At 45.5% G+C, this 27,642-nt stretch overlaps 1 protein-coding gene across 1 annotated transcript; it reads left to right on the forward strand.

The window, feature by feature from the left end:
• On the forward strand, positions 1-27,642 carry BARX2 (BARX homeobox 2). Its single transcript, XM_048968644.1, has 4 exons — positions 1-517; positions 22,515-22,809; positions 25,574-25,658; positions 26,389-27,642. The coding sequence occupies exons 1-4, from the start codon at positions 346-348 to the stop codon at positions 26,638-26,640; spliced, it is 804 nt and encodes a 267-aa protein (XP_048824601.1). The 5' UTR covers positions 1-345; the 3' UTR covers positions 26,641-27,642.

Raw genomic sequence — 27,642 nt, forward strand, 5'->3', positions numbered from 1 at the left:
GCCGGGCGCAGGGTAACAATGGTGCTCGGCGGGGAGCAGCGGGCGCCCTGATTGACAGCCGGAGCGTCCTAAAAAGGCCGCGGGGAGATGCTTATCGGCACGGTTATATAGCGGGGCAGCGGCGCTGCGAGCCGAAGGAGCGCCGCCGAACCGAGCCGAGCCCAGCATAGCCCAGCATAGCCCAGCATAGCCCAGCATAGCCCAGCATAGCCCAGCGCTGCGGAGCGCGGACCGAGCGCGGGGGCAGCGCCCGCAGGAGGAGCTCGGGCGGCTCCGCGCCCCATCCATGAGCGGCCGCCCGCCGCCCTGGCAGCCCCGCGCAGCCCCGCGGCCCCGGGGCCGGCCATGCACTGCCCGCCGCAGCCCCGGCTCGCCAAGGCAGGCAGGAGGCGCTACAAGACTTTCATGATCGACGAAATCCTCTCCAAGGAGACGTGCGATTACTTCGAGAAACTTTCTCTGTATTCCGTCTGTCCGTCCCTCCTGGTCCGGCCCAAGCCGCTGCACTCCTGCGCGGGTAAGGAGGGCTGGGGAGGGTTGGGGCGGGGATCGCTGAGCATCGCTGGGACCAAACTGTGCCCCCCGGGGCCGATCCCATCGGGAGAGCGGCTCCCGCTGAGGGGGGGATGCGGAGGGAGCGTCCCGACCTCGCTGTGCGGCGGCTGATTTTAGTACATGGCAGTGAGCAGGATGGGGTCTCGACCGCAGGTGTTTCACAAATGGATCGGTCTGACGTGAGCTCTGAAAGATCCACGTGCGCAGTAAAAATGTCGTCCCTGTCACGCGTTCCAATTTTAAACAAAAAAGAGCCCCTTTTCTGGCAAAGCAGGTAGTTTCTGCAGTTATATTCTTCCCGTAGTGCCACCCTTGTGGCACCCAATGGAGCAGATGGTGAAGCTGGGACTTAGCAATATGTGACTAAAAAATCCGTAACTATTCAAGAACATTCTTTAAAAGCTTAATTTTTGGTAACGTATCAGGGCCAAAATTTTGTTTTTCCTTGTGCTGAAAAAGTGCACTTTGCGTTTGCGTGTTTAAAAATTCAAGTCCTACTTTGGCTCTTTTATTTCCTTCCTCCTTCAGTGCTCGGTTGAATTTAAATAAGAGGGATCTCTCCAGGTCCCAGCACTTAATGTGCCAATATAAAACTTGCTGTTGGGTTACACAGGGTTTGATCAGCGGAGTAATCCCCTGGTCTTTCTCCAACCTCAATATTTATTTTGCAAATGTAATTAACTGAAGATCCCGAATTGATTGGGAGGTCTGAAGTTACATGAGTAGTGTCATCTTCATTCCAAATTTATTTCTTCCTATTGAGTTGCAGCGGCACGCATTGCCTCCCTGAACCGAGCGCGCCATGCTGCCCTGTGAGGAGACCTGGTTGTTAATCAGGATGTTGTTAACGAGGGGGGTTTTGAGCGCTGATCCCTTGCTGCTGCATGGACAGCAAAGTCCTGTGCTTGGCCAAAATAGGCACAGAGGGCTCAGATGGGGGGTAAGCCCAGTTCTGCCTTTGCTGGGGTCAATGGCGCGGCTGCACAGATCTGCAGGGAGGAGATCCCTGTCTCCTCCTTCTGCCTCTGCTGTATGGAAAGCCTTAGAGAAGAAAGCAGCCCTTAGCACCCAGAAGGAACATGAGTATTCACCCAGAATCATGCCTGACCAGGTCAGGACCACTGACCACGCTGCACTGTGAATGTGCCCTTCAGCCAAAGAGATCATTGGGGTTTGCAGTGGGTGGGTGCTCCCAGCAGCTGTTCTAACGCACCCCTCTGGGGGGGGGGGGGGGGGGGGGGGGAGGGAATAAACTTTATGATTATGTGTTTCTGTGATATAGCAAATACCAGAGAATAATATTTATTCATTAAATGGTCATTAATAATTCTCAGATGATTCAGCTGTGGGTTCTGAGCTCTGCAGTTAAAGCCGTGCTTCGCTTTGTGCCTGGGACTGTTAATGAATTTGCCCTCAAGTTTGTGTTTTCAGCTCCAGCTCTGGGCTGCCCCATAGCAGTGATGTCAGCTGCTCAGCAGCTTGGCCTCATGGAGCTGCAGGGATTGGGAATTGCAGGGCAGAGATTTGGTGGTGGGATTAAAACCTTGCAAGGAACGGCTGCAAAAGTCCGTGCTTCCAAACGGTGAGCCTCCCAAGGAGGGTAGGTGCTACTGAACAGCAAGTGTTAGCGAATGGGATTTCTGATATTGTCTTAGAAATGGAGCAGAGCACAGGAACAACTACATCTGGTAAATACCCACCAGAAATCTGTTTGAAAAACTAAACTGCAAAGCGACCAAAGCCTGAAGAAGCACAGCACGATGGCACTGAACTTCTGCCCGTGCTTCCTTTATTGAGGTGAGCAGGAAAGCAGCGAGCACAGATTTTCACTGCGGCCTGAAATAATTTCAGTAAAGTTTTGCAGCGCTTTCTTGAGCTGAAGAATGAATTGCTCTTTCATCCTGGGTGAAGTTGGAGCCCTCTGATATGCTTTATAATTTCTTCGAAGCTGAAAGATAGAAGACGTTCAGCACGCGCGTTTAATGACATCTCCTGTTAGGGGAAGAAAGCTGAACAAAATTGCTGAGCAGATGGAAAATACTTTCAGTTTTGGCTGTGATGGAAGTTGAGATATTTACGTGTGTGTAGATTTTAGTTGGAAGGAGATTCAGGGTTGATGGAAGGCTCGCTGCTCCTGTTGGGAAGGTTCCCATTGCGAGGAGCTCAAAGTGAGCCCCCAGCAGACCCAGAGTTTGGAAAGAAAAACATGATTTCCCCTGTAAGGGATCAGCACTTAGCTTGAATTTGGTGTAACTGTGGTATTTTCTGGGCCACAGAAATAGAAAAGCTGTACTTACACCAAATCTTACAAACTACACGGCCAGGTTCGCAGCCATCAGGGCTGATAAATAGGTGATTAGGTATTCTGAGAGGAAGTATTTTCAGGTGGTGGTTAACATCTCTTTCACTGATAAATTGGACAGTGAAAACATCATTCTCTTTTATGATATTTAATTACTTCTTGGTTTTTCGCAGAATAAACAGGGCAGGTAATGGCCGCAGGCTCCATGCATGCCACGCTGGGCTTCTTGTCCTGAATTCTGGAGGCTGAGAAACTCCAACTCCGAGTTCCATAGGAATCACTTTTTAGATCATCTTTTTTTTTATTAATATAAATCATTTTTTGGCTTCGAGTGCCTAAAACATTTCTCAGGAGGCTCTGCATCCTTTCTGCTTTGTTCCCCCTATTTTTAAGTCGCGGCTCAGTGTGAGGTTCCAAATCCAGCTGCCACATTTGTGGCTGCCGATGTGATAAAGAATGCAAGGGCTCTGTCAGTGCGTGGTGTTGGAAGATCCAACTGGAAAAGTGCCGTATCTGAAAACATAACTCAAATCCATTGAAAAATAGAAGGGTGTCCATGGTGGATGGGGGGAGCTGCCGCTGTCCCAGGCGATTCGGGGCATCATCAGTTAATGGTGAGCAGTGCTGGTTCAGAACGTCCTTCGTAAACCATCCACATGAGTTGAGGTGTTGGATTTGGAAAGAATCACGCTGTCCTTTTCAAGGGGGCTTGCTTCAAAACTGCAGGTTGTTTGAGCAAAACTGGCAGCGCCGATTGTTGGTTGTGTATTATTGCTGTGGTCTGTTGTATGTGATTTGTTGTATGTGATTTGTTGTATATTATTTGTTGTTAATTATTAATTGTATATTATTAGTTGTGTGCACTCTGGGGGGCTCAGAAAGAAACTCAAATTTGCAAGTATCTCAGTGTGTCACTTCATTTAAATGATTATTTTGGGTATTTTTTGTGTGTGGGGGGGAAAAAGTGGGGAAAGTAAGACCTTGTTTTCTGTCTGTACGCTCAGGGTTTTAATGGATGTAACACAGAACTGCTCTAAACTCAAAATTTTATTTTCCAGTTCTTCTGGTTTTTAATATCTATATTTTTTTAAATGTTGGGGTAAAAGTGGGAACTGCTGATCCCAAAGATTTTTGAGCTGTCATTATATGGACATATTTGAGTTCTTTCAGTGCTTTGGACTAAATGAAATGGCACGGTGAACACGGTGGGAAATCATTGCTGGAGCAGCAAAGCGCGAGCTTTGGCATTCCTGATTTCTGATCAGCCTTGGCAACCTGGTGAGGAATTCATAGTGGGAAAGTAGATTTACTGCGTCCTCAAACAGCTCAGTTTCTGTATAAGTGACCTCACAACACTGAGAAATTCTGTTCAGCATGGCGTTGATATGGCTGAGGGTTGGATTTGCTCTGAGACATTGCGTAGGGCTGGGGTGGAAGCCGCTTCTCTTGGTGAAATACTTTGCTGACCCTTTTTTTCTTCAGATTGAACGGATATTGTTACGGAGCTCCTGGGGGAGAGCTGGGAAAGGAGAAGGGATCGGTGCAGAATGCGTCCCAGTGCGGGGAAAAATGAGATGCCAGCCACTCTGAGTGCATTGCATGAAACGTAGCAGCTGGATTCATCATTTACAGCAATGCAGAGCAGTGGTGAACCTTATGCCAGGCCAGCTCACACCTGAGCAAAGCCAAACTTTGGGTTGCCGCATCCCATCTGGATCCCAACCATTGGAATAGGTTCTGTATTGTGCTGTGTGCCCTGCGTGCTGACCTGAACATCCCATCTGTGTGCCTGTGATGGCAGGAGCTGGGCTGTGAGGGAGATCCATGTCCCCATAGGCTTTGCTGTGGGGATGCACACGGTGCTGTGCCAACCCAAAGCACAGAGCTGCCAGCATCTGTGTGCATCCAGTGCTGCTGCAGTGCTGGTGGTGTGGGAGTTATTTCTGGGTTTTATGTGAAGGGGGGGAAAAAAGAAAAAAGAAAAAAGAAAAAAAGAAAAAAGAAAAAAATTCTCTGCATTATTGGTTTCAGTTTACAAAGATCAGTGTAATTCTGTAGTTTAATAGCAAAATGAAAAAGAAAATACTGAGAAGTATCAAGTTTTGCTTCGGTAGCTGCCTCTAATCCGGGATTAGGTGAGCTGATGAGTGCTCTCAATAATTCCAAGTAATTCACAGACAGCACAGCGCGCTGCAAACCCAGCAGAGCTCAGACGTTGCTGTCTGTGCGTGCAGGAGTGCCTCACTGCTCCCCAAAGGCCCGAAGTCAGTGCTGGTAACCACAGCACAAAGTGTCCTTCTCAGTCCTATGGGGAATTGTCCTCCAGCCAGGAGCAGCCGACGGTGCAGGCATGGGGGAGAGAATCGGGCTGTAGTGGCCGTAACCTGGGCACAGCACTTTGTTTTAACGAGCCCAGCATTCTGCAGGATGTCCAAAATGGGTTTGTCTTATTTCTTTATTTATTTATTTAAAATGTGTTTTGACAACTTTAGCAAAAAAATACAGCTCAGAAATAAAAAAATAAAAAATAAATAATAATAATTATTATTTAAAAAAAGGCAGCATATGAGCTGCCTAATAATATCCGTGTGTTTGGAGATGAGTCTGTCAATCCTCTCGGTCGGATTTTATCTAACATTAGAGGTGGCATTTCAGAAGCAAAGCCGGATCAGAGCCGGGATCTGAAAGCAGATCTCTCTCAGATCGAGCACGGCAATCTGGCCCTGACACTGAGATATTTAAGAATCTGCCATCAGAGCTGAATGCGGCTGTCTGCCTCTCAGTGCTGTTAATCACGGATAAAAGGAATCAACCACAGGCAAACCGACATGGAACAAAAGAGCAAATCGCAGCGCAGTGGCTGCAGGAAAGCGGGCAGAAAGGCAGCAGTGCTGCGGCTGTGGTTGAGCACAAATCAGCACTGTGGAGGAGCTCTGATGGCATTAATGAATGTGGGACTTCTCTGGGAAAACCAATCCCTGCACTTTATTTTCTGAGGCCTCACAGTCACACTGGGAGCAGTTCAGGTCCATCCTTGTGCTGTTCTGGGTTAAGCTCTGCTCTTCTTGCTGAGCTCTGACTGCAGCCCTGCCCAGCACAGGGCTGCGGCTCCAGCATTGCCATGGTTTATTATTCCTGCAACTCTGCTTCAAATTGCTGGTGTTAAATGTGGGAAATTAAGACTCTGACTGTGGGATAAAAGTCCCACCAGCACTGCTGCTTTTGGTACCCAATGGGCATGAGAAAAGGTGGAATCTTTCTTGGGGAAATTGTGGATAAAACAGGTGAGGTTGTATTGAGCCATCTCACCATGTGCTGGGCAGCAGGGCAGGAGCTCAGGAGCCTTTTTTCCCTTCTGTTCACCTGGGCTGATAATTGCATTAAGGCAGAAGAAGGGATGTGGACAGAAGAGAAGGAACCGTAAGTTGCTTTTTTCAGGTCAAAGTTAAACAAAATGTTGTAGAATTTATTTTGGCAAGTTAAAAAATGGGGAGGGGGTGAAACAGATCGGAGACAGGAAAAAAATATTGAAAGCATTCTTTCTGAAGGCTGACGTGAAACTTTCTAATGCCTTCCTTTTTTTTTTAATACGAGATGTTTGGCAAAGCAATGAATTGCTTTCTGTATTGCAAGATTTTCTTTCATTTTCTCTTTTTTTTTAAACTTCTGGTGAGAGGAAGGGAGGACTGAACATTTTCAGCCTGCTCTGTAAGCACTGCAGCAGCTGGACTGCAGCAGGCTGAACGCGTAAGCATGGGGTTCATCTGCTTGGATATAACCATTCCTCAGGGAGCTCAGGAGCTGGGCTGTGGTCTCAGGTGTATTTGTGCAGGTGAAGAGCACATCCCTAGGAGAGCTGGGTCAGAAGAGCAAGCTGATGGGAGCTGATAGGCACCTTTGCTCAGCACTGTGAGATACAGAGCGAGGGCTCCTGCAGTTGAGCACAGCAATGTCCACCCACACTGATTCATAGAGGACCACGTCCCGTTCGCATTGCTCTCATGTTGTGCTGTGTTCTGTTGTGCTGTGTCGTGTTGTGTTGTGAAGAGCTCTCATGCAATGTTGCACCTGATTGCTTCCAGCGCCCTTCACATGGGTGAGATAAATGTGAGGGTTTGAGCAATGAATTGTGAGGTCAGTGCAAATATTACCATCCAGGGGATATCTGGAACTGCGTTTCTCTGCCCTGGTTATCTGTTATTGCTCCTTTTCAAGCACACTGGGAGAATCCAGCAGAGAAGCCTCTAGCCCTTGCTGAGTGATGTGTAATTCCCAAAGCCATTTTCTAGTGACGTCTGTAAAAATATATATAGGTTTGGTGTTAGGAGCTGGCTAACACAGTAAACACTCAGTATTTTCCATCTTCCTTTGACATAACTTCATGTTTTGAGTGATTCCTGGCTTCTTTTCTCTCATTTCTCTTGGCCACAGGGCAGTTCAGAAGAGCACTGCGTTACCGCTTGTAGATATTTCACACAAGTGTTCAGATCAGGGCTGGGACCCACTTAAGTAACTAAAAGGGTGGGGAGAAGGGTGGGCTCTCCCAAAATACCCTCTCCAATCTCCCCAACGTGGACTGGTGTTCAAACCTCCTCCAGCTGCAGTTGTCACGGCCGCGGCATTGATGCGCGTCGCTCCGTAAGCAGGGATGGCTTTTTCTGAAGGAAGGACAAACAGCTTCCCAGGACTTTTTGTAAAGGAGAACTGAAATCCCCATTAAAAAATGTGATGATAGGAAATTTGCAAACGCGTATGCTAATTTGTTCTGTGAAATTCAAGCAGCAGCCTCACCGTGACCTTCAGGTTTGGATTTGCACGTTCAGGTCTCGCTTTGTAAGTTCTGAAACTTGCTATTCGTGTGGTTGTTTGGCTGATTTCTGCAGGAAGGATTGGAATTAGAAGAGTGTGTGTGTGCTCTGTAACTCCTATAACCCTGCCTCTTATTCTGTGCATTTTTTAAAACGCAACTCATCTTTTAGCATTTGCTCCCCATTTGCCTTTGGATGTTTTTCCTAACCATCTCAAAAGCTACACAATAGTTATTGGTTAATTCTTGCTGATTGCCTTTTTTTTTTTAACTGGGATTTCACCCATGGAAGTTGGATTTTGTCTGAATGAGGCTTTCATAGACGCTTCTAGAACAAGAGCAGGGCTCTGTCACTTAGAGGGCACAGGTGCCTGCACACCTACATGGCAAACCAGCGCGCTGTTGTGTAAGCACCCAAAGGTCAAAGCCTTAATAAAAACATCTCCTCTTTTACAAGGCAGAAATGCATGCGGCGTGTTCGTGGTTACCCAAACAGGGTGTTCTGTGACAGATTAATCTGAAGCCAAATGAGCAGTGGTGGTGCTTTCTTGTGGGAAGCTCTTGCACACAGAGTGCATCACCAGCACATCATTGCGTTGTGTGTGCATAGGAAGGCCTGGTGCTCTGACTTGCTTTTATTCCTGTGGCTGAAAGAGGAGAAATATGAAAAATTCTCCCAAAATAGAAAGTGAGTAATGTTGATGCAACACAATGGTGAGAAGTCTGAAGCAAATGTTTTCTTTTTGTTGCTTTTTTGGCTACGAAATGTTTGCATGAGTTGGTGCATATATTTGGTTTCACCCTCCTGTCTGTTTTGCTCAAAACCTTTTCTTGACAGCTATGCCAACAGTTCATTTTGTTCCTTTGGTGACTAAATAGTGGGGGAGCTGATGTTGGAGGGTTTCTGTAACAGCAGAGGACAATGCTGGGCAGTTTGGACCAGCCCTTCCATGTGCTTCCCATAAGCAGATTGTTTCTAGTTTGCTCGATGGTACTGAGATCCTCCTCTGAGGGACAGGAAAGCTTGCCAGAAGTTGGTCGGGTTGGTTTAACCTCGTTGCAATAAATTACAGAGCAATCATAAATGATGAGAAGGAGTTTGATGAAGTGGGTGAGGAACAATTGATGGGTTATTTTAGTTGAAATGACTTCGAGCCCAATCCAACTCCCACTGATGTCAATTAAATCGTCGTTGGATCGGGGCCCAAGTGAGTCAAATTCAATTATGCCTGAACTGTAAACATTTAAAAGCACATTATAACAAAGTAGTTCAACGCTTAAATTTCGTGAATGGTTTTGTTTTAATGCAACCCCACAGCGATCGCTCTTTATTTGTACAGCTCTGAAGAAACCCTTTTCTTTGACTGCTATGAGAGAAGTCACTGCAGTTGGTTCTGCAAATATATTTCTGCCCTTTGGAGACTTATGTGAGAAGAGACAGCAAAGATGATAGAAAAGAAATAGTAAAGATTGTGGGGCTTTTTATTCCTAATTGAGTTTGGAGAGCTTCTCTGTGCACGTATCAGCTCTTAAAGCTGCTGAAATGCGTGCATGATCCAATCTCCAAACTGAAATTGTTATGGAGATTCATCTCTGTCTCAGCAAAATGAAGCAAAGCATCCAAAATCTTATTTTAAAAGTGAACATAAATAAAAAGACAGATTTATAAATACATTCAAGTTGAACAACATACGGTGTTGTTTGCAGGAAATGAGAGAGATATTTTAATTTGTGGCTCACAAGCCTCTGCTAAGAGAATTACTGTATTTCTTATGAATTTGGGATTGATCTTTTAGGACTGACCCTTCTCATTCTGTCCTCATATTTCCCCTCAGCTCCCTTCCAGCCCAACGAGGCCTTTCCCCCCATTAGGGCAGCTCAGTGGCAGCTAAGTGCCATCTCTGGAGGTTTCTCACAAGCTTTGGATGTTGCAAACTGTGTGTCCAGCAGGGAATAGCTGCTAGGTGGGGTCATTGCTGGCTGTCTCAGGGAACTAAATCTGTCCCCACAGCAAATGATCTCCCAGTCAGCGCCAGGCGCTGAAAGGGCTTTGCAGGAGTTGGAGTTGGTCTGTTCTGTTTTCTGCCTTCGTTGCACAGCTGTGTTTAAAATGAAAGACAGAGCCTGATCCTTGTTTAAATAAGGAGCGTTGCTCTGGCTCTGTGAAAGTCTTTGGTGGATGGAAACGCTGGGTGCAACGAAAGGACAGAAAATGGGACGTGGGTGTGGGATGGCTCCACCATTATCCATTGCACAGGTAAGCATGGGGCTGCCATGGACCCGATGCCCAGCAAAGATCATGGGAGACCTCAGGGTGTCTGGGTGGGATCAGCAGGGTGGGATTTCCCACCCGCCTGCACTGTGCAGCCCCATGGCTTTTTCTGGTGTGGGGCAGGGAAGTGCAGCCATGAGCCAGAGCTTCTGCGTGTCCTTCTGCCTCCCCTCAAGCCTTCTCCAGCCTTTCCCTTCCCAGAAACACATCTGAAGACACGAGCGGATGATGCCAAGGGAACGGATCCTGCTTTGTTCAGGATCACCTGAATCTTATCTCGGCGCTTGGGTTGGGTTTTATAGCAAAACTTTTCCCACTGCAGCAAGTGATAGAAATGAAAGAGATGCGTGTGGTTGCATGCATGGCCAGCACAGGCTGCATGAATGCCTCCAGATCTGGTTAGCTGCCTACGTGGGCTTTGTTTTCACTTTGGCAAATCCTATTTAACAAATTAAATAACTTTTTGTGTGTGTGTGCTGTTGCAGTTTTCATGTTTTCACCTTTTTTATATCCTCTTCTGTCTTCCAGGCTTTTCTGTTAATAGCGAGATCAATTAATTGCTCCCATTTACACCTTCCAAAGAGCTCACAGCCGTGAAACAGACCAATTCAATAGTGTTAGTATGAGAAAAAAATGGAATAGAACTGCCATTAATGCAGGGATTTTATGGCACGTGCTTCATTTAAGGAAAAAATAGTGCCTGTTTTCTTTCCCACAAGTAAATGAAGATGCAGCTACGAAAGCAGTGCAGAACACTTGAGAGCTGCAGTCAAATCCCTGTGGCTTTGTGGTGTTTGGGGGAGAAGGCAACGATTCTCGTTCTGACTTTGTCACTGCCTGGTGATCCGTGCCTTATTTTCTCCCTTTTTAACATCAGCACGATGAGACATGTCACAACTTGTAATAATGCACTAAAATCAGTTGACAGCAATTTGGAAACTGAGCATTACCTGATGTATTCACAGATATCAGCTGCTCAGGACAGCTTAGGCACGATGCATTTGACTCATATTAACTCAGCTGTGATCTTAACCTCATCTTCCACAGAAAAGAAAAGGAAAAAGTGATGCTTTTATCTGCTGATTGCATTACTCTGCCTCTGAGGATGTACCTGCAAAATAGAAACGGTGCTCCACTGTATGAAATTACAGGACACCAAAAGCACTGCCATTCATCACAGTGCATTGACAGAGACTTTGGTTGAAGAAAAACATTTCCTGGAGAGGAATTATCTTGAGAAAACTCTGATATTTCTTAACAAGCAGAGCTGCTGCCGAGTTTCTGAGTAGCTCTGCAATGTTTGCTGACGATTTAGCAGGATGCAACTCAATTGCTCTGAAACCAGTCGTCCCTACTTGGTATCCTCTGAATAATTCCTACCAATAGGGAAACTGTAATGGAATAGCTGCTGCTGCCTGTTGCTGCTTAGTTAATTAATTAGAAATAAAAAACACCAAAAACATCCAGAGGAAACTGTGCCCAGCACCTGGCCTTAACATGGCTTAAAATGTATTCCTTTAATTCTTTTAGTCCCAAAATGTTTGTTTTCCCCAAAGCCAGCAATGAGTCTTTTCCCTCCTGTAGTTGCTGCCAGCATTGGAAACGATTGCCTGGTGTTGACAAAACTTAAGTGTGTGAAAAGTGATTACTTTGGTTAAACTGGAGAGAAAATTCAACACTTCATGAGGTTCCCTCCTTCGTTCAGATGTCTCACTTTTTACAGTGATCAGTACACACTGAGGCTTACACATTTCAAACTCTAATGTCCAAACGTTGCCTTTCTCATTGCCTCCCGATTTCCCCACTGTCCCCACATGTTATTTACTGCTTGAAGTCAGGAGAAGGTTTGGGCGTGTAGGAAAAGAAAAGGAATTGCATCAGACTGCAAATGTGTGACCGTTTTCTGCTGAGCATTCATTTATCCGGCAGCTCGGGACACGTCTGTGAGCAGGGACACCTGAATGGAGCTGGGTTTTGCAAAGCCGTGGGGCAGCCAAGGATTTTGCTCCATGGCTTGGCTACCTTCACCCAGCTCCATCCCATGCTCACCATTCGAGGCTAAATACCTATCTTTCCCGTTAGTTACATGGAAACAGTGGCTTGTTACACACTTGCAAAGTGTTGTAAAATCTTTTGCTAAGAAATGCAGGGGAAGTCCGAAGTAATATATAGCCAGTGGGGATTGCAACATTGACTTGCGTGCACTTAACTGTGCTCTCCATGAGGCTTAACTAAGCATGCACAGAAAATCTCTATTACTTTCCCTTTCAGAGAGAAGTCTACAGGATGGAAGAGGTTTCCATACAAATCATATTTAGACGTTAAGTCAAAGTTTTCAGCCATTCGTTAGCAATTTGTATCTATCCTTTCACCTTCCCTTACACATCTTTTTTCGTTCTGTCCATGTCATGCAGTGTTTTCAGATATACTCTTTCATTCTATTCCTTTTTCTCTCCTCAAACTCATTCTTTCTGGCTCCCCTCTGCACAAACCTCATCTGATGTTTGAGTTCAGGTCGAACTTTTGAACCCATGACGTCAGGTTGGTTTGGAATTAGGCAAAACCAGTTTGCCCATCCCTTGTTGTAAAAGGGTTAATCCTCTAAACTATTGAGAGGCAAGGGCAGGGAATTATGAAAGGAGCCCCTGTTTTATAAGCATTTGTATTGCCAGTGCTTGAATACCTATAATAAGTAGGTTGCTTCTGTGATTAATGACTGCGTTTTACATGCTGAGGACGGATGATATGCCTTATTGTAAAAGCCATTATTTTTTATTTGGTCTCTTTACCAAAGCAGTGCTGGAAATGAGATGTTAACGTGTTGGTGGGAGTATGTTTTCTTCTCAACAACTCAATGGGAAGTGACCCCCACGGAGTTAAAAATAAACGATAAGATGTGCTTTTCTTTCCTCCTCCCTGTGTTGCGTGGAAGAGGCACGAGGCGGATGTGCAAGCAGAGCATGGTTTTAATGCAGGACTTTTTATTTTCAGCAGAGATTTTTTTGCTTCCTGAAGGCTGGAATGGGGTAGAGATGCAATGTCAGACTGAGGCTTTATGAATTTAGAAGGGTCTTAAAGTCAGTCTCGCTTTGTTTTACTGACTCATAGCTTAGTGAGAACACTGACAATGTAAAGTCTCTTATGCTGTGTGCAGAAAGAGCATGGGAATAATAAATCTGTGGTGTTTCACCCCAGCAGTGCCGCATAAGGGAATCTGGCAATGCTGGTGTTTGAGAACCACCAGAGATATTCCCCTCAGACCTCTTTCCTTTGTCTGTCTCTGTATTGGCAGCCAGAGCTTTGCTTGAATATCTTTCCTGATATTCTTAGAAGTCTTAGATCTTTAAAAAGTAAAAAATACGAATTTGATTTTAAAAAATGGTGCTTTGTATACGTCTGTTATTGGAGGAGTTCCCATGGAAACACTGCAGCTTGCACAACAACAGGATACACGCATTGCTTCACTATTAACATATATATTAATGGCACATTAAGGAGTTTCGTAATCGTATGACACAAAAGAGTGCTCATGCAATCTATTAATGGGAAATAGGTTTAGCTAGGTGTGAGATAATAACACCTCTGCCTCCCCTTTGTGGCTTCCGTTTGAGTGCTTTCCAGACCATACAACAGCTTTGTGTGGTAGATGTTATCATCCTCGTTTTGCATGTGGGGAAAAAAACAGAAGTCCGGTAAGAGCTGGGGATCTTCTGGAGATGGAGCATCAAAGCTGTGCCAGGGCTGGGAATGCTATGCCAGAGTCCTTTTCCCCTTCTTCTGTATCTCAGTGATCAAACTTTGATTCTTCTGGTTCTGGATGAGTCAAGTGAGATTAAGTAGAGACGGTGGGAATGAGACAATCTCCCATTATCCCGGAGCTGATGCTAACACTGGCGCGGATCGTACGCCCACATGTGTGGAGGGAAGAAAGCACTGCATTGTCTTTGTGTATTGACTTCTCTGATTGGTATTTAAATGAGGTTATCACAGGCTGTGGAACACGGCAATGCTGCATTCCATAGGAAAATCAGAGGTAAACAGATGTGCTGATGAAAACCAGAGATGGGTGATAATTGGAGTTTGGACTCAAATCCCTCCAAGCTTAGGGTGAGGGAGGGTCTCCTATGCACATCTCTGGTCTGGGGGTGTGTCTGTAGTTCTGGATTGGAGGTGTCTGAAATGGATGTCCTGAGCTTTCTGTCTGTAATAGCATTAAAGCTAGCAGAATCGGAGCACCGGTAGAAACCTAATTTGAACTCCTATGATTAATTCGGGCCAATCTCCACCCTAAGTCTAATCTATATCTGTCTGGAGATATAAAACAGTGTCTCCTTGGCTGACTTCCTATCAGAACAGAAAAAAACCCAGCACAATGGTGTCTGGCATGAGTGAGGGAGCGTGTTCTCTGGAGACCAGAACCTTTGGGAGCTCACCAACTGGAATTTCTGGCTCATCCATCTAACAGTGCTGTGCATAGGCTGCCTGGTACATGAGAGGAGACCTTGTCATCACTTTCCTGACATGTAAACGGTTGCACGCAGCCCAAGTGCTTTGCAACTCCAAGGCCAACATTTTTCTCATGGAACTACTTACTCTGGGTGCATCCATTTTGAGGCTGCCCATCCTCAAGACATTTTGTTGCTTGCTTTTTTGAGATGAGATGAATGGAAATAGGAGCTTAACCTGTTTGTGCTTCGGCTAGAAGGAAAACAAACAAAAACTGAAGTGAATGGGCTGAGTCTTAACAACTCCACCTCAATCTAGTATTGCACTGGGAGCTATTCCTATGTCTGAGCTGTGGGTCTGGTGCAGACTTATTGTTTAGCCCCTGTTTCCCCTCTCCAGACCAACCCCATGGCTGCCTCCCTGGCTCTCCCCATGCTTTTATTCACAAGCTGTACTTCAAGGTGAAATTACATGTGTAATGCTGCAGCCTGACATTGTCTTTCCATGATGTCTGTAGCAGTGAATGCAGTTTTCCTTGTCCTCACTGACTCCTGGACCACAGAGCAGGCTGATTAAGTCCAGATGTTGAATTGAGTACAGTATCAGGCTGCCTGGAGACCAGGGATAACCACTGAGAATGTCCAGAGTCCATTTTGGACTGTCCCAGCTGCAGGCAGAGGTGGTGAATAAGCCATACATCTGAAGGTTCTTGCAGTGACTTCAGTATAATGTAGACAGTCCTACAGAAGTTGAGGGAGCTGCTTTGGGAGCTGGAAGTGCAGCCATACTTTTCCCCCATCCAAAAAGTGAAAGCTGAGCTCTCCTTGATTCATTCTATCTGGGTAAGGTTCTGTCCATGGGGTGACCTGGGTATGCTGCTGTTTGGACTGGAGGGAATAAAATAAGCAATGCCACACAGCAAAGCTGTGGCAAAACCTTTGTCAGCTTCTTCAACCCAAAAAATCACATTTGGATGAAATCCTTTTTCCGAGGTGTTGGAATAATACTGGGTGAACATTATGTTCAGCTTTATTCCATCAGTGTTTCTCCTTTCAACTAGCCACCAGCGTGGGGTGAAATTGCTGAAGTGGCAGACACAAAGGATAGACAGGTTGAATGCAGCTTGCTCATGTATCTTTCCAGTCTATCTAAACTGCATTGTTAGTGCAGCTGTTCAGCCAAATCGTCCACAGGGTTTATTTTTGTGTGTAGAGGAAACAGAGATGAGCTTTCTCTCCGTGAGGGCAGATGGAAGATCAAAGAATCATACACACAGCTCCAGTGAGACCAGCCTCTCTGCTAAATGCGTCCTGATGGGAGCAAGATTATTAATAGTGACCCTTGAGATAAGCCAAGATTCTAAGAGGCAAAGGCTCTGCCACAGCATGACAGGTGCCTTTCAGGTTAGCACTGGTACTTGCTGAAGTCCTCCTTTCACTTTGGTGTGGAGGAATAGAAGAAGGAGTCTGCTTTTGAAAAACTGATCTACTGTTCTCCTGAAGAAGAGTAATGCATCTTCCAAAAGATCAAGTGTGCAAAATGTAAGCAGTTTGGTGTTTAGAAGCCATTGAACTCTCTCCCTTCCCACGTGTCACTCACCAGAATGTTTTCAAGGCTTGGAGCAGGAAGAGGTGGTGATGTTTATGGCAAGGTTTCTGCTGGAGCTCGCACAAGGGTGGGCTTGAGAAATCTGAAGAGTGCTTTTGTGTGCAGGGCTAGTCTGCTGTCCAAGGCTAGTGTTTGCTTATGGATGTTGTGATAATAATTAACAGAGCAGGAAGTAAAGGACTGAATGATTTATGCACGCGCGGCATTATGCATTTAAACTTGGACAGAAACTGAAATCCTGAGAGGAGGCAGATTTATTTATCAAACGTGTAAGAACCTAAGAATGGTCATAACATGTCAGACCAAAATCTTTCCAGACTAATATCTTGGACAGCATCCAGCAAGAGATACTTGGGGATAAGGAGCAGAACATGGCTTACCCTTCCATTAAACTGCCCTCTCACTCTGATTATGTTTCTAGACTTAAATCCAACTGTTGTCTTTGACCGGTGACACCATCTGTACCGAGTTTGGGATTTGGCCTCCTGCAGTTCTCCCCAATGTCCTGAGCTGTCTGGTCATCTGGCTGCCATCATTAAAGACAAATACATTGCAGCTCCAATTCGGACACCCAGAGAGCTGGGTCACCTTGGTGCAGTGCTTCTCCTCCATCCTTGAGACCAGAGACTGCCTGTAAATCCATTTCTCCTCGCTATTTGATTCTGTAATCTTTTGGCTACGTTGCTTTCTAAATTCAGGTCCAGTGAGTGATGAGCTCTGGAGTTCAGTCTTATCATCCGTAATGGAGGAAACACTTGGCTGAAGTGTTTGACATGACTTAGTTCAAAAGCAAGAGCTTCAAATTGATGTTGGCTTAATGGAGCCAAAGTGTCCCTCGATGCAGATATGGTAAATGAGCTGGTGGCTTGTATCCCAGTAACTCTCCTGCATCATCTGAGCTCTGTGGTTTATAGAGATGCGCTTGTGTTTATTTCCCTGGAACTAATGTGGCCTGGTCTTAAAACTCCCTCAGAGTCCCAACAGAAAGGGTCTGGAACGGAGATTCCCATCCAAACCCATCCATTGCTTGGAGCAGTTTCCAGTTATGATGGCCTTGGGCCCATGCATTTTAAAAGGAGTGGGAGGATTTGTCTGCTTGTGTTCAGAGAAACCTCTTTCCTGCACGGTAGGACTTCAAGGGTCATCTGCTAAAGATGTGGAATCGCACACACTTTCCTGTAGCCTCAGACAAAGAGTGGGACCTCTCTGAGCCATGCCTGGTTTCCTGAAGAGGTGAATATGAGTCAAGGAGAATTCATTCCAAAAGGCAGGCTGCCCTGGGAGTGCGTGAGGCAGGATAATTCAAAATAGAAAAGTGGTGCTTGTTTTTCTGATTCATCCTCCACCAATTATGCCAGAGTGATTTTACATTTGCTACAGAGGATTTCTTGAGCACTGGCCAAAGAGATTCTTTAAATGTTTCACTTGAAAATAATAACAATAATAATAATAATAATAATAATTCTCTTTTACTTACAAATTTTCCTCTTCAGTGTGGATCTGACGGGGTCCTGGTCCTTACAGCAGGCAGTGGGATGAGTCCTCACTCAGGGAAGCTCTTGGGCTCATCATGTCCTTATGAGCAATTATTTTCAGTGTGCAAGGTGCCGTAAAGTTGTACAGAAGCACAATATGAATATCAAATGTCGTTATTAAGTAAAGATTAATTATCTTTCTGGTTAGTTTTTTTTTTTTAATTTTTTTTTTGTGAAGGCCTCTGGCATGCATACCTCAGACACACTCAAACTTATTAATTACTGTTATTATGTAAAAGTTATACTGAAACATTATGTTGATGAATTGCTAATGGAGACAGGTATGAAACGGAAACCTGGATCTCACAGCTCCAAGTGCTCAGATAATTTCCCTTGTGGTTTTGGAACTAAAGGACTGAATTCAACCACAGACCCAAGTGCCCATAGCTGGGGAAGTGCAGCTACAGATTTGTCCACCTCTGCTCTCTGCTGGGTACCTCCATAGCGAGAGGTGCCTTGGGGAAAAGCCCTTTCCAGCTACAGCATGTTTTATTTAGTATTACAATGGGTGACGTTCACAGACATCAGGGTTTTTGTTTGCAACACACTTAGATGAAAACACAACCCCTCAAAAATGTGGTTGAACAGGGAAGTGACTTTAGCTAATGTGTCAGGGAAGGCAAAATAAAATGCCTGAGTGAGCTTTCATCTTGTCTTAGCTCATCACGGAAGGTTTCGGTTCTTACAGAATCGTTCCTTAACTTGAGAACCCTACAAAGGATCATTTTTGCTTCACTAGAATTAGCTGCACTAATTTTTTCTTGTTTTCCTCCTGTGGACTCATGCAGGTGAAGTTCTGGCTCCATGGAGTCTGATGGCTGCTTTGCCATGGATATCAGTTGGTCTGCATTTCTCTTTGAGGGAGGGAAGCCATTGGCTGCCCAGCCTTCCTGCTGTGTAGCTGAGTTGCATTTAACTTTGGCAAGACTTGTGGTCCTGGGCAGGTTAATAAGGTTTATTGAATGGGACTGGAAATAGAATATAGGGTGAGCTGTGCCTGCAGCCTCTGATTCTTTCCTCCAGGGAACTTTGCTGAACACTCTTTTGGAACACTACCAGTCTTTGTGCTCCAGTGCTGCACTTAGCTTTCCCTGCAGCCTCTATGACACCATTCCCATGGAAATGTTGGCTCTATGCACTTCAGCTGAGCTTTGGAGCTGTTTTTGGAAGTTTTCAGAATGTCCCAGAAGTGCCCTTCAGGAGAGCATACAAGTGGGGGTAGCATCTCTGGAAGACCATCTGTGGCAATGTTTTAAAGGCCACACCACACAAAAACACCAACTCAGGTCTTGGAATCTGTCAAGCTGTTGATGCCGTATGCTCAGTTTAATTAGCCCACCTCTTCTCAGGCCATAATTAGCTCAGGTGCAGTCTCATCATGGCTCTGCTTCCCATCCTAGAAACAGCCAAGGGATCTGTGCACAGCACCAAACTGCATGGCATGAACACCACCCAGGTCACCTCTGAACTTCAGATTTGAGCATCCGTCAGTGATGGCACACCAGTGAGGAGGTGTTTTTCTCTTCTTCACTTTTCATTTGTCTTTACTTCCCAGGGGCTTGCATGGAGCTTGGTGAACCACAGCATTGATCTCAGGAAGAACCTGATGCATTCTGCTTTCTTTCATTTAATATTCACAATGCAGAGCTTAAGGAGAATGTTAAAAGTAGAACAGTGAGCGTGTAACGATTGAACTTGTTCTACTACTCTGCCTCTTTTGCCTCCATTGCTTTGATCAGGGCTTGCTTCTTCCTTCCAATGGGCTGCCCAGCCCTCCAGCAAAAGGGAACTTTCTGAACAAACCCGATTCCTCCTTGGTAGCCTTTTGTTTTGACACTCAGAAGAAGGCAGATTTATAGACTTTCCTAAGTCGTAAGTTCATTTTCTTTTTATTTACCTTTCACTGCAGCCCATTCGGAGTGAGATTTCATTTTGCCTCCGAGCAGGGCTGACCTGCCAAGAGGAGCTGATCCATAAATCTTCCCTTCCTTTTTCTTTCTTTCCAAAACAGAATTAGCTGAGTTTGCCTGGGAGGAAAACTGTTCTGCCATTGCCGGCAGTCAAACAGTGCAATTAATTAGTGCTTTCCCTTTTCTCTTCCCTCTAGTCTCTGTCTGATGGGGTTGAAAGTAAGCCAGGGAGGAGGGGGAAGGGACAAAAGAAGGGAAAATGTTTTGTTTGAAGTATTTATATTTAATTAAAGCGTTTGCTATGTGATACAGCTCAGTGGTGGTGTCCCTTTTGCATCATGTCTAGTGGCCACAAGTTTAATCAAAGCATCCCAGCAGAGGAGCTGGAACTTAGGACTTTCTTGTACAAAACCACATTTTAAGAGGTCGTCCTCTTTATGACCTCCTGAATCCTAAAACTGTGGCAGCTTCACCACTGTGCTGCCTTCTCATAGCTGGGAACATCAGAACACTTGCTGTGCTGCTTGGGTAGAGAACAAATTCCTCATTCTGTGGTTCATGTGGGCTGCTGTTTGGGTTTCAAGTACAAAAGGATAGTGGGTCAGAAGTGGAAAAGGTGTTTGTAAAATGATAATGGAAAGTATGCATTCAGCTGAAATTGTTCTGCAGGGCAGGTCTGAAAAGGAAGATGCTCCATCTCTGCTCCTTCCCATTGTGGAAGACAGAGCATGTCACGACAGTGCTGAGCAGACGAGAGCTGCTTGCCAGCATTTAATTTGCTGAAGATTAGGAAATTATTACAATACTGTGGCAGTCCAGAAATACCATTGAACTCTGGGGGATGTGAAATGGAGATCTAGCCTCAGATTTTGTTGTGTTTGGAAGCCCAAGCTTTATCAGAGTAAGAACTATAAGGATTGTTTAAGCCATATTAATAGTGCACCTTGACCCAATGGACTGGCTCAGCATCAGCCACCTTTGAACTCTGGAATAACTTATATCCAGAACAAGGCTGAACTTGCTCATTTTCTTTGTGATCAGAAGCAATGCAGAGATGAGCTATTCCTGCTTTTTGTCCTCACTGCAGGGAGAGGAGGCTGCTAAAACATTGCCCCTTTCTGACCTCCAGCTTTCTCCACAGAAAGCCTTGAACCCCAGGTTTTTTCTCCTAGTGCTGTCCTTGCTCTGTCCTACCCATCCTGTGCCCTTATCACACCAAGGACAGCAAGCTGAGAAGCCTTCTACATGGCCAGACTGCACTTCAGCTGATGCTTCCATTATTTACAATCATTTCTAAAAGCACTCTCATGACTGTTGGGGTCGAGCCATAAGCAAACGCTTCTCTTATGATCATATGTGATAAATAGACAGAAAGCTCTTGGTGTCAGCAGCCTCACCAATCTGTTTACCACTTGGAGCTCGCAGCAGCTTAGCAGTAGCAAACCATCACTTGTCCAGAAGTAGAAGAGCAGTTTCAGAAGTGCTGTAAGTAAATAAGAGTTCTGACGTGGGCACCAAAAATAAGCATGCACTGAGCTTTTCTGAGCATTTGGCCAGGTCGCAGTTGCTGACTGCTGAGCAGTTAGGAAAAAGTATCCCCTCTTTCAGGTGCTCAACACTTGAACAACCCCAGGTCATCTGCTTCTCTCATAGCTAGCACTGCTTTGCCCTGCAAAAATAACCAAGGTTGGAACCAGCACCACCTGACCCCTAAGGGACACAAGAAGGTTAAGTCCAGTCCTTTGTGGCACGTAAACTGGAACAGTAGCTGAGGTTGACCCTTTTAGGTCAGTTTAGCTGAAAAATGGGAGGAAGTCTGTAGCTGGCTTGTGTTGATGGGTGCAGAAATACCATTGAGGGCAGATCTGGTACTGCGAGGCACGAGAGGCTTTCTCAACCCTGATTTATGCTCTTAGAGCTGCCGTTGCAGTGGTAAATCAAGGCAGAATGTTTGCCAAGCTGCTTGGTGATAGTGGAACTGCACAGGCATTGGTTGAAAGAAACCCACAGAAAGAAAATGCAGATACACTTTCCATAAGCAGTTGTTGGCTTAGCAATTCTGGTCTCATCTCTCGAGTATTTTCTGGATGGTTTAAGTGAAATGGTGAAATAATTTAAATTTAATGGAAGTGGAAATATTTTTTTTTTCTTTTTTTTTTTTTTCGGTGTTGCAAAGATGTGGAGGAGAAAAGCAAGGCTCAAACTGTTCCTACTTTGCTGGTGTAATGGCAAAGTTTTCCAAGCTTGCTTTGCAAGTGGCTGGATTTTGGATGTGAGTGAAGCAGATGCGAGAAGTGCCAGCCAACAAGACACATGGCTCTGATCCACCCCTGCATGGCATTTTACCTGGGACCTGAGTTGTGATCCCACAACTGTTCATGCTGAGGAATATGGAGCAGCAGCAGGCCAGGCTGGCAACACCTTTCTCCTGCTGGTGAAGAGTTACTTGCTAAAATAGACTCATTGAAGCCTATAGATTATTATGTTCATTAGTGGTGATTCATGCTAAGAGTTTCATAATCAGGCCTGCTGGTGTAATATGTTCCTTTCCACAGTACCATTTATCTTAAAGATCTCGGAATACTTTATGTACATTAAGCTTTAATCCATGTTTTACCACCAGCGAGGGCAGGTAAGGAGGATTGTTTCCATTTTGCAAATGAGGAAAACTGAGGTACAGAGTGAGAAAGTGGGCTTGTCCAAGATTCTGGAGGTTGTTTGCAGAATTGTGTGCAATGGCCATCTTTGAATGAGTGTACATTTCCCATGCGTGGCCCCAGAGACCTAAAAGGGATCTTTGCTTTCCCGGGGCTGAGCAGAAACCTGTCTATAGTTGTAAGGTTTGAAGGGAATCAGAAACTCCTGCAGCATCTGGGGATGTTTAAATTTGCCATCCCCAACTGAAGTGTTGGGGCAGAAGTGCTAGTTTGCTTTTAGGGCTGGTTTCAGCCAGTTGGTATAAGTTGTAGAATTAAGAGGTAGCGAGGAAACACAATTTGGAAGAGAAATCTCTCTACAGCTCCCATTTTCCATCCGTATTTCCACTGAAATGACCTTTGTCTGCTTTCTTCCCTGCCAGGGTCCCCTTCTCTGAGGGCATATCCTCTCATCTCCGTTATCACCAGGCAGCCCTCTGTGGTCCCTCACCTCGTTCCAGCTGCCACCAGCTCCCATGTGCTGCCAGCCCAGACCTCAGCGGCTGCGAGCTCAGAGACGCCAGCCAGCGAGACCCACGGCAGCAGCGAGTCAGAGGCAGAGCAGCCCACACCTCGGTTAAAAAAGCCACGCCGGAGTCGGACCATCTTCACAGAGCTCCAGCTGATGGGCTTGGAGAAGAAATTCCAGAAGCAGAAGTATTTGTCTACACCCGACAGGTAGGAGTGCGCTGGGTTGGGGAGGGAGATCCAAGCAGCCCATCACAGGTCGGGCTCTCCGCTTTCTACCACCAACTGCGGTCCTTTAGCTGTGCAGAATGCACTTGTCTTCATCTGGTTTACTGCTTTATCTGAGCAGTCCATTCAGATGCTCGTTGTTCCCTTTTCTACATTCTGGGATTAACGCTGGCAGCCAAGACAGATCACACCTTGTGCACATCTGTAGCTCCCTTCTGTCCATCCTCAACCTGGGGACAACCAGACATGGCTGAAACTATCTGCAGGCTATAAATATTGCTTAGAAAGGAGCAGGAAAATACTGTTTCCTAAACTAGGAGAGGGACAGGGAGCAAAAGGGTTGAAGCAAGCCTGCTCAGCTGTCCCCATACTGAGTGCTCCCTGGCTGCAGAGTGCTGCTTTCTAACTCCAAGGCGATGCCTCTGCTGTTGGCCGAGGACATGGGCAGATGACCTGATTAAATTTCAAGGCTAACTTCTCTTGAGATCAAAGATGACACGAATAGGCTGTATCAATGGAAATGTCACATGGTGATAGATGTGCCTGCTAGCAGGCATCCAGGCTCAGAGATGTACAAGAAGCTGAGCAAAGGCTCTTTCTTCTTTTCTGTTCTTGCTCCAGATCCTTGGGAAAAGATGCAGCCTGGTTTCCTGCTGAGATGCTGAGGTGGATGGCTCTGTCTCTGTGGCAGCTGGGAAGTTGGCTGTAGCTTCAGCTTGCTGCTGAACTAGCTCTCATCTTGCAAACATGGCTAGCAATTCAGTGAGCAGTTAGTGGTCTGTCCATCAGGGAGAGAGCCTGGGATGCATAGGTGTGAAGGCTGCCTTGCTACATCTTGAATTCTCAGGGACTGCTTGGTAGCAAATAGACTAACTAAAATAAGGAGCGGTTTTGTTTGTTTTAAAGGCTTTGAATGCTACCCTGCAAATTTAAATTACAGAAAAAAGCCTTGTCCGATTCCTATTCAGTTTGTAAACCTAGGGAGGGTTTGAAAGGTTCACCAGACCTTGAACTCCACGGGTGGCAGAATCCCAATATTAAATCGGTTTTGAAGTCAGCACACTCCACTTGTACTGCCTGTCACCAAAGGATCACAGCTAGACCAAATCTCACCAGCACGTCTGAATGTCTCACACAGCTTTAGATCCTAGTGCTCGTTTAGTGACTCCTCCCAGCGTCACATAAGCAGATTGTTGACACCATTGATGAAGCACTCAGGGCTGGTAAATTAATTTAACAGTATGACTGTTCCTTGGCTTTGTCTGTGTTAGAGCCTGGTGAGCGATTCTTGTCCCAGCACCACTTCCCCTGTTTGTTTCCTTGGGTTTCCAGGCAATGCTGACTACAGTAATGTGTGTGGCAAGAGATGGCAACTGGCTGCAGGTAATCAGAGTGTGATAACATGCATTATGGCAAGCTAGCCAAGCAGTGTTTCTCTCTCTGAACTCATGGCTGGAAACGTGATCGTGAAGCAATGAATTGTGATCTGTGTTCAGTCCTGCAGCTTTTGGCCTAGACACAAGATTGTGCTGGTTAGAGGGCAAACGGAGCACCTGGTTTGTTAGTAGTAAAGGAGAGCAGTGCGATGCGATAATGCCTCTGCCACATTCTCAGACAAACTGGTAGTATTTTTAAGTCAATGGGATATCACACAGACATTGTATAGAAGCGTAGGCAGCAGGGAATCTCAAGTGGGGAAAAGCATGAAGCCAGGGGTGTGTATGTGAGCACAGAGCTGGTGTGGGGTGCGTAGGTGTTTGTAAATACACGAGTGAGCCTGACCGCCCGAGGAGCCCAGCTGAAACAGAAATGCTATTATGAACAACTTGGCCTTGACAAGTGTGCTTTCTCCCGTGCAGAAATAGGGAAATATCTGTCAGAAAGCTCATACAGTCCAGAACACCTCGGAATGTGGCTCTGGGTTTGGGCTGTCCCACCTGTGGGGTTTGCGTGACTCTGTGGGGCACTTGTCTGGCGTTGCTGAGGATTTCCAACTCTGCCTGTTGTGCAACTCCATTACAACACTGCCAGATGCATGGTACCATCACCTGTGGGGAAGGATAAAGAGCCAGCCTGAGCTGCATTTGCTTCATATCCTGAGTTTTAATATAGAAATAATGAATGGTTTCAGATGAACTTGCACAGGTTGGAGAAATGCGGAGGATGAATCAGGATTATGGGCTGTCTGCCACACATACCCTTAAGCTAAACACGCAAATAATAAATTCGTTTATAAGCTTAAATTGCCTATAATAGCACAATGCATAAGAAATTAATAGATTTAGATGTACTACTGCTCTTTGAGAAATGAAAAAGTATCATTATCCTCATTATGTAGGTAGTGAAGATGAAATATGATACAAAAAGCAACGCTTTCACAGGCAGACTGATGCCAGGTGTCTTGCTTCTTGCGTGGTTGCTTCAGACACCATGGGCCTATTTTTCAGGAATGCTGTGTAGCAGCAGCTCCCTGCTTCATGCACAAACGTGGAGCATCAGCAGTCAGCATACAGCTGTCCTGTGTTTGAAAAAGAGCAGGCAAGCCTTCAAAACTTTTAGAGTTGGCCATTTGTCCACCAACACTTTAACCATTCTTTCTTCTTCCATAACAGCGACTATCTTTACACCCTGGGAGAAGCAAAGCAATCCTTTCTGGCAGTCCTGCTGCTGTGTGGTTGGCTGCCCTTGGCATCTGGGTGCTTCTCATCCTCTGGCAGCTCCTTGCAGTGTCTGTCTTCTCTTCCAGGCTCGACTTGGCGCAGTCGCTGGGGCTGACCCAGCTCCAGGTGAAGACGTGGTACCAGAACCGCAGGATGAAGTGGAAGAAGATGGTAAGGGGTTTGGTACCATTTCTCTCAGTCCTTACCAACTGCTTTTGAAAGAATGGATTCCGAAGCTGAGTGTAGCGTCAGTGATTTCTGTCTATTTATACTAAATCTTGTCTTCTTCTTGCCGAATTTGCCTACAGTTTTCTTAGAAATGTGCTTTTTTTGTCTTTAAAAAGCTCACATTGGAGCTTAAGTGGTAGGCTGGAGGTACAACAAGCAGCAGGAAGAATGTGGAGCTGAGGGATGAAAGAACTTAGAACTGAGGGAAGAACCAAACTATGTACCTCTGCATTTTTGGCATAATAATATTAAATGCTAATTTAGAAGCCAAAGTGGAATTGGCAAGAGAACAGACAGTCAGAAGCAATCCTGGCTAAAGTTTGAATGTTCTTACTTGGGCTTTAAATAGATCAAATGCTCATGAAAGGGTCTGAATTGTGCATAAAATCTTTATGTAATGTTGAGGACTGCGTGATCAGATCACTTTTGGGGCTGCTGCAGAAACTGGCTCAGATGGCTCCATCTAAATTCTGAGTGTCCTTGCTGGTATTTTTTTGCATTAATTTTAGATACATGAGAAAATGGTTGAACTCACTCTGTGAATGCAGGGAAATTCTCTGAAGCTGAATGGTGACCGCAGGTCACGTCTGAAGTCACATTTCATCCTCTCTCTAAAGGAAGCCTCACAGCAGGGAAGTTCAGGTTGATCTGACTGTTAATCTCTTTGCTCCAGGTGTTGAAAGGTGGGCAGGAAGCTCCAACGAAGCCCAAAGGCCGTCCAAAGAAAAACTCCATTCCCACCTCAGAGGAAATTGAAGCAGAAGAGAAAATGAACAGCCAGGCTCAGAGTCAGGAGGTGGAGGGATCTCAGGCGCCCGAGGAGCCTAAAGTGACAGAGGAGAAGCCAGAAGTCTCTTTGGAGACAGAAGAGTCTCCAGAACATATACCAGAGCCCTCCTCAGAGGAGGCTACGCCATTAAGTTAAAGGGAAAAAGAGAAGGGAAAGGGAAAAAAAGAAAAAGCAAAGAGAGAAACCAAAACCAAATATATATGTGTGTGTATATATATATATATTTAAATATGTATGTAATTGTTGGTGTGTACATATATATATAAATATATATATATATATATGTAGACCTTGTGTATAAGTTGAAAGATTGGTCACTTTGTGCCTTTGGGAATCAGCCATCATGGGCCACGGTGGAACAAAGGCATGCAGTGTGAGCAGTGGCACATGTTTGCCTTCCCACAGAGAACGATGGAGGCCTGGGTGTATTTCCAGAGAAAACCATGTCCAGAAACCCCAGACAGCTCCTGGCAAATAAAGAAGAAGGCCAGGGCTCCTTTCCTGCAGAGGGAGGCGGATGTGTAGTGGTGCAGCTGTGTTGGAGGGTTCCGTGTGTTCGCTTGGCTTTATCCTTGCCTTTAAAAGTAGTGCAAATGGACTTGGCCTGGTCTTGGATCAGGGACAGCAAAGAAATGGGGAGCTCTGACAGCACCATTTCGACTTGTAACCAGCACTTATTTCTGTTAGGGATGGGCCCAACTTAAACATTTTGGGGGAAGAGTTCAGACACATGGGTTTGCTTTGGCCCAATACAGAGACCAAAGCTTCTGAAGAGAGACTCATACCCAGGTCAGCACTCAGATCTCGTGTCTCATGGTTATTTGGGTGCCGTGTCTGTGAATTTGCAGTGATCCAGGATAAAACATCGAAGGAGATGAGGGTTTGGATTTGAGTCTGCTCCAAAAGCTTTGGAATGCTTGGATCTGGGATTTTCGCTTTGGGCCCACTTCTAATTTTTCTAGGGTTTTTAATGAACATTTAAATATTTCCAGGGTTTTGGGAGAAGGATGGATTTAAGAAGTTGCTGCGGAAAGTTCGCGTTTGTTTAAGATGTGTGCCAAGAATAGACGTGCATCATGTTTCCTAAAGTCTTGTTAAGGGTGCATTTTGCCCAAAGGCTGCAAGAGATGTATTAAG

This window comes from Lagopus muta, chromosome 22 (genome assembly GCF_023343835.1).
Source record: "Lagopus muta isolate bLagMut1 chromosome 22, bLagMut1 primary, whole genome shotgun sequence".
Taxonomy (NCBI): Eukaryota; Metazoa; Chordata; class Aves; order Galliformes; family Phasianidae; genus Lagopus; species Lagopus muta.

Excerpts from the sequence above, each read along its gene's own strand:
- BARX2 (XM_048968644.1), top strand. The coding sequence starts at position 346 with ATGCACTGCCCGCCGCAGCCCCGGCTCGCCAAGGCAGGCAGGAGGCGC. Across the intron at positions 22,810-25,573 it reads TATTTGTCTACACCCGACAG|GCTCGACTTGGCGCAGTCGC; the intron begins GTAGGAGTGCGC and ends CTTCTCTTCCAG. Across the intron at positions 25,659-26,388 it reads GGATGAAGTGGAAGAAGATG|GTGTTGAAAGGTGGGCAGGA; the intron begins GTAAGGGGTTTG and ends TCTTTGCTCCAG.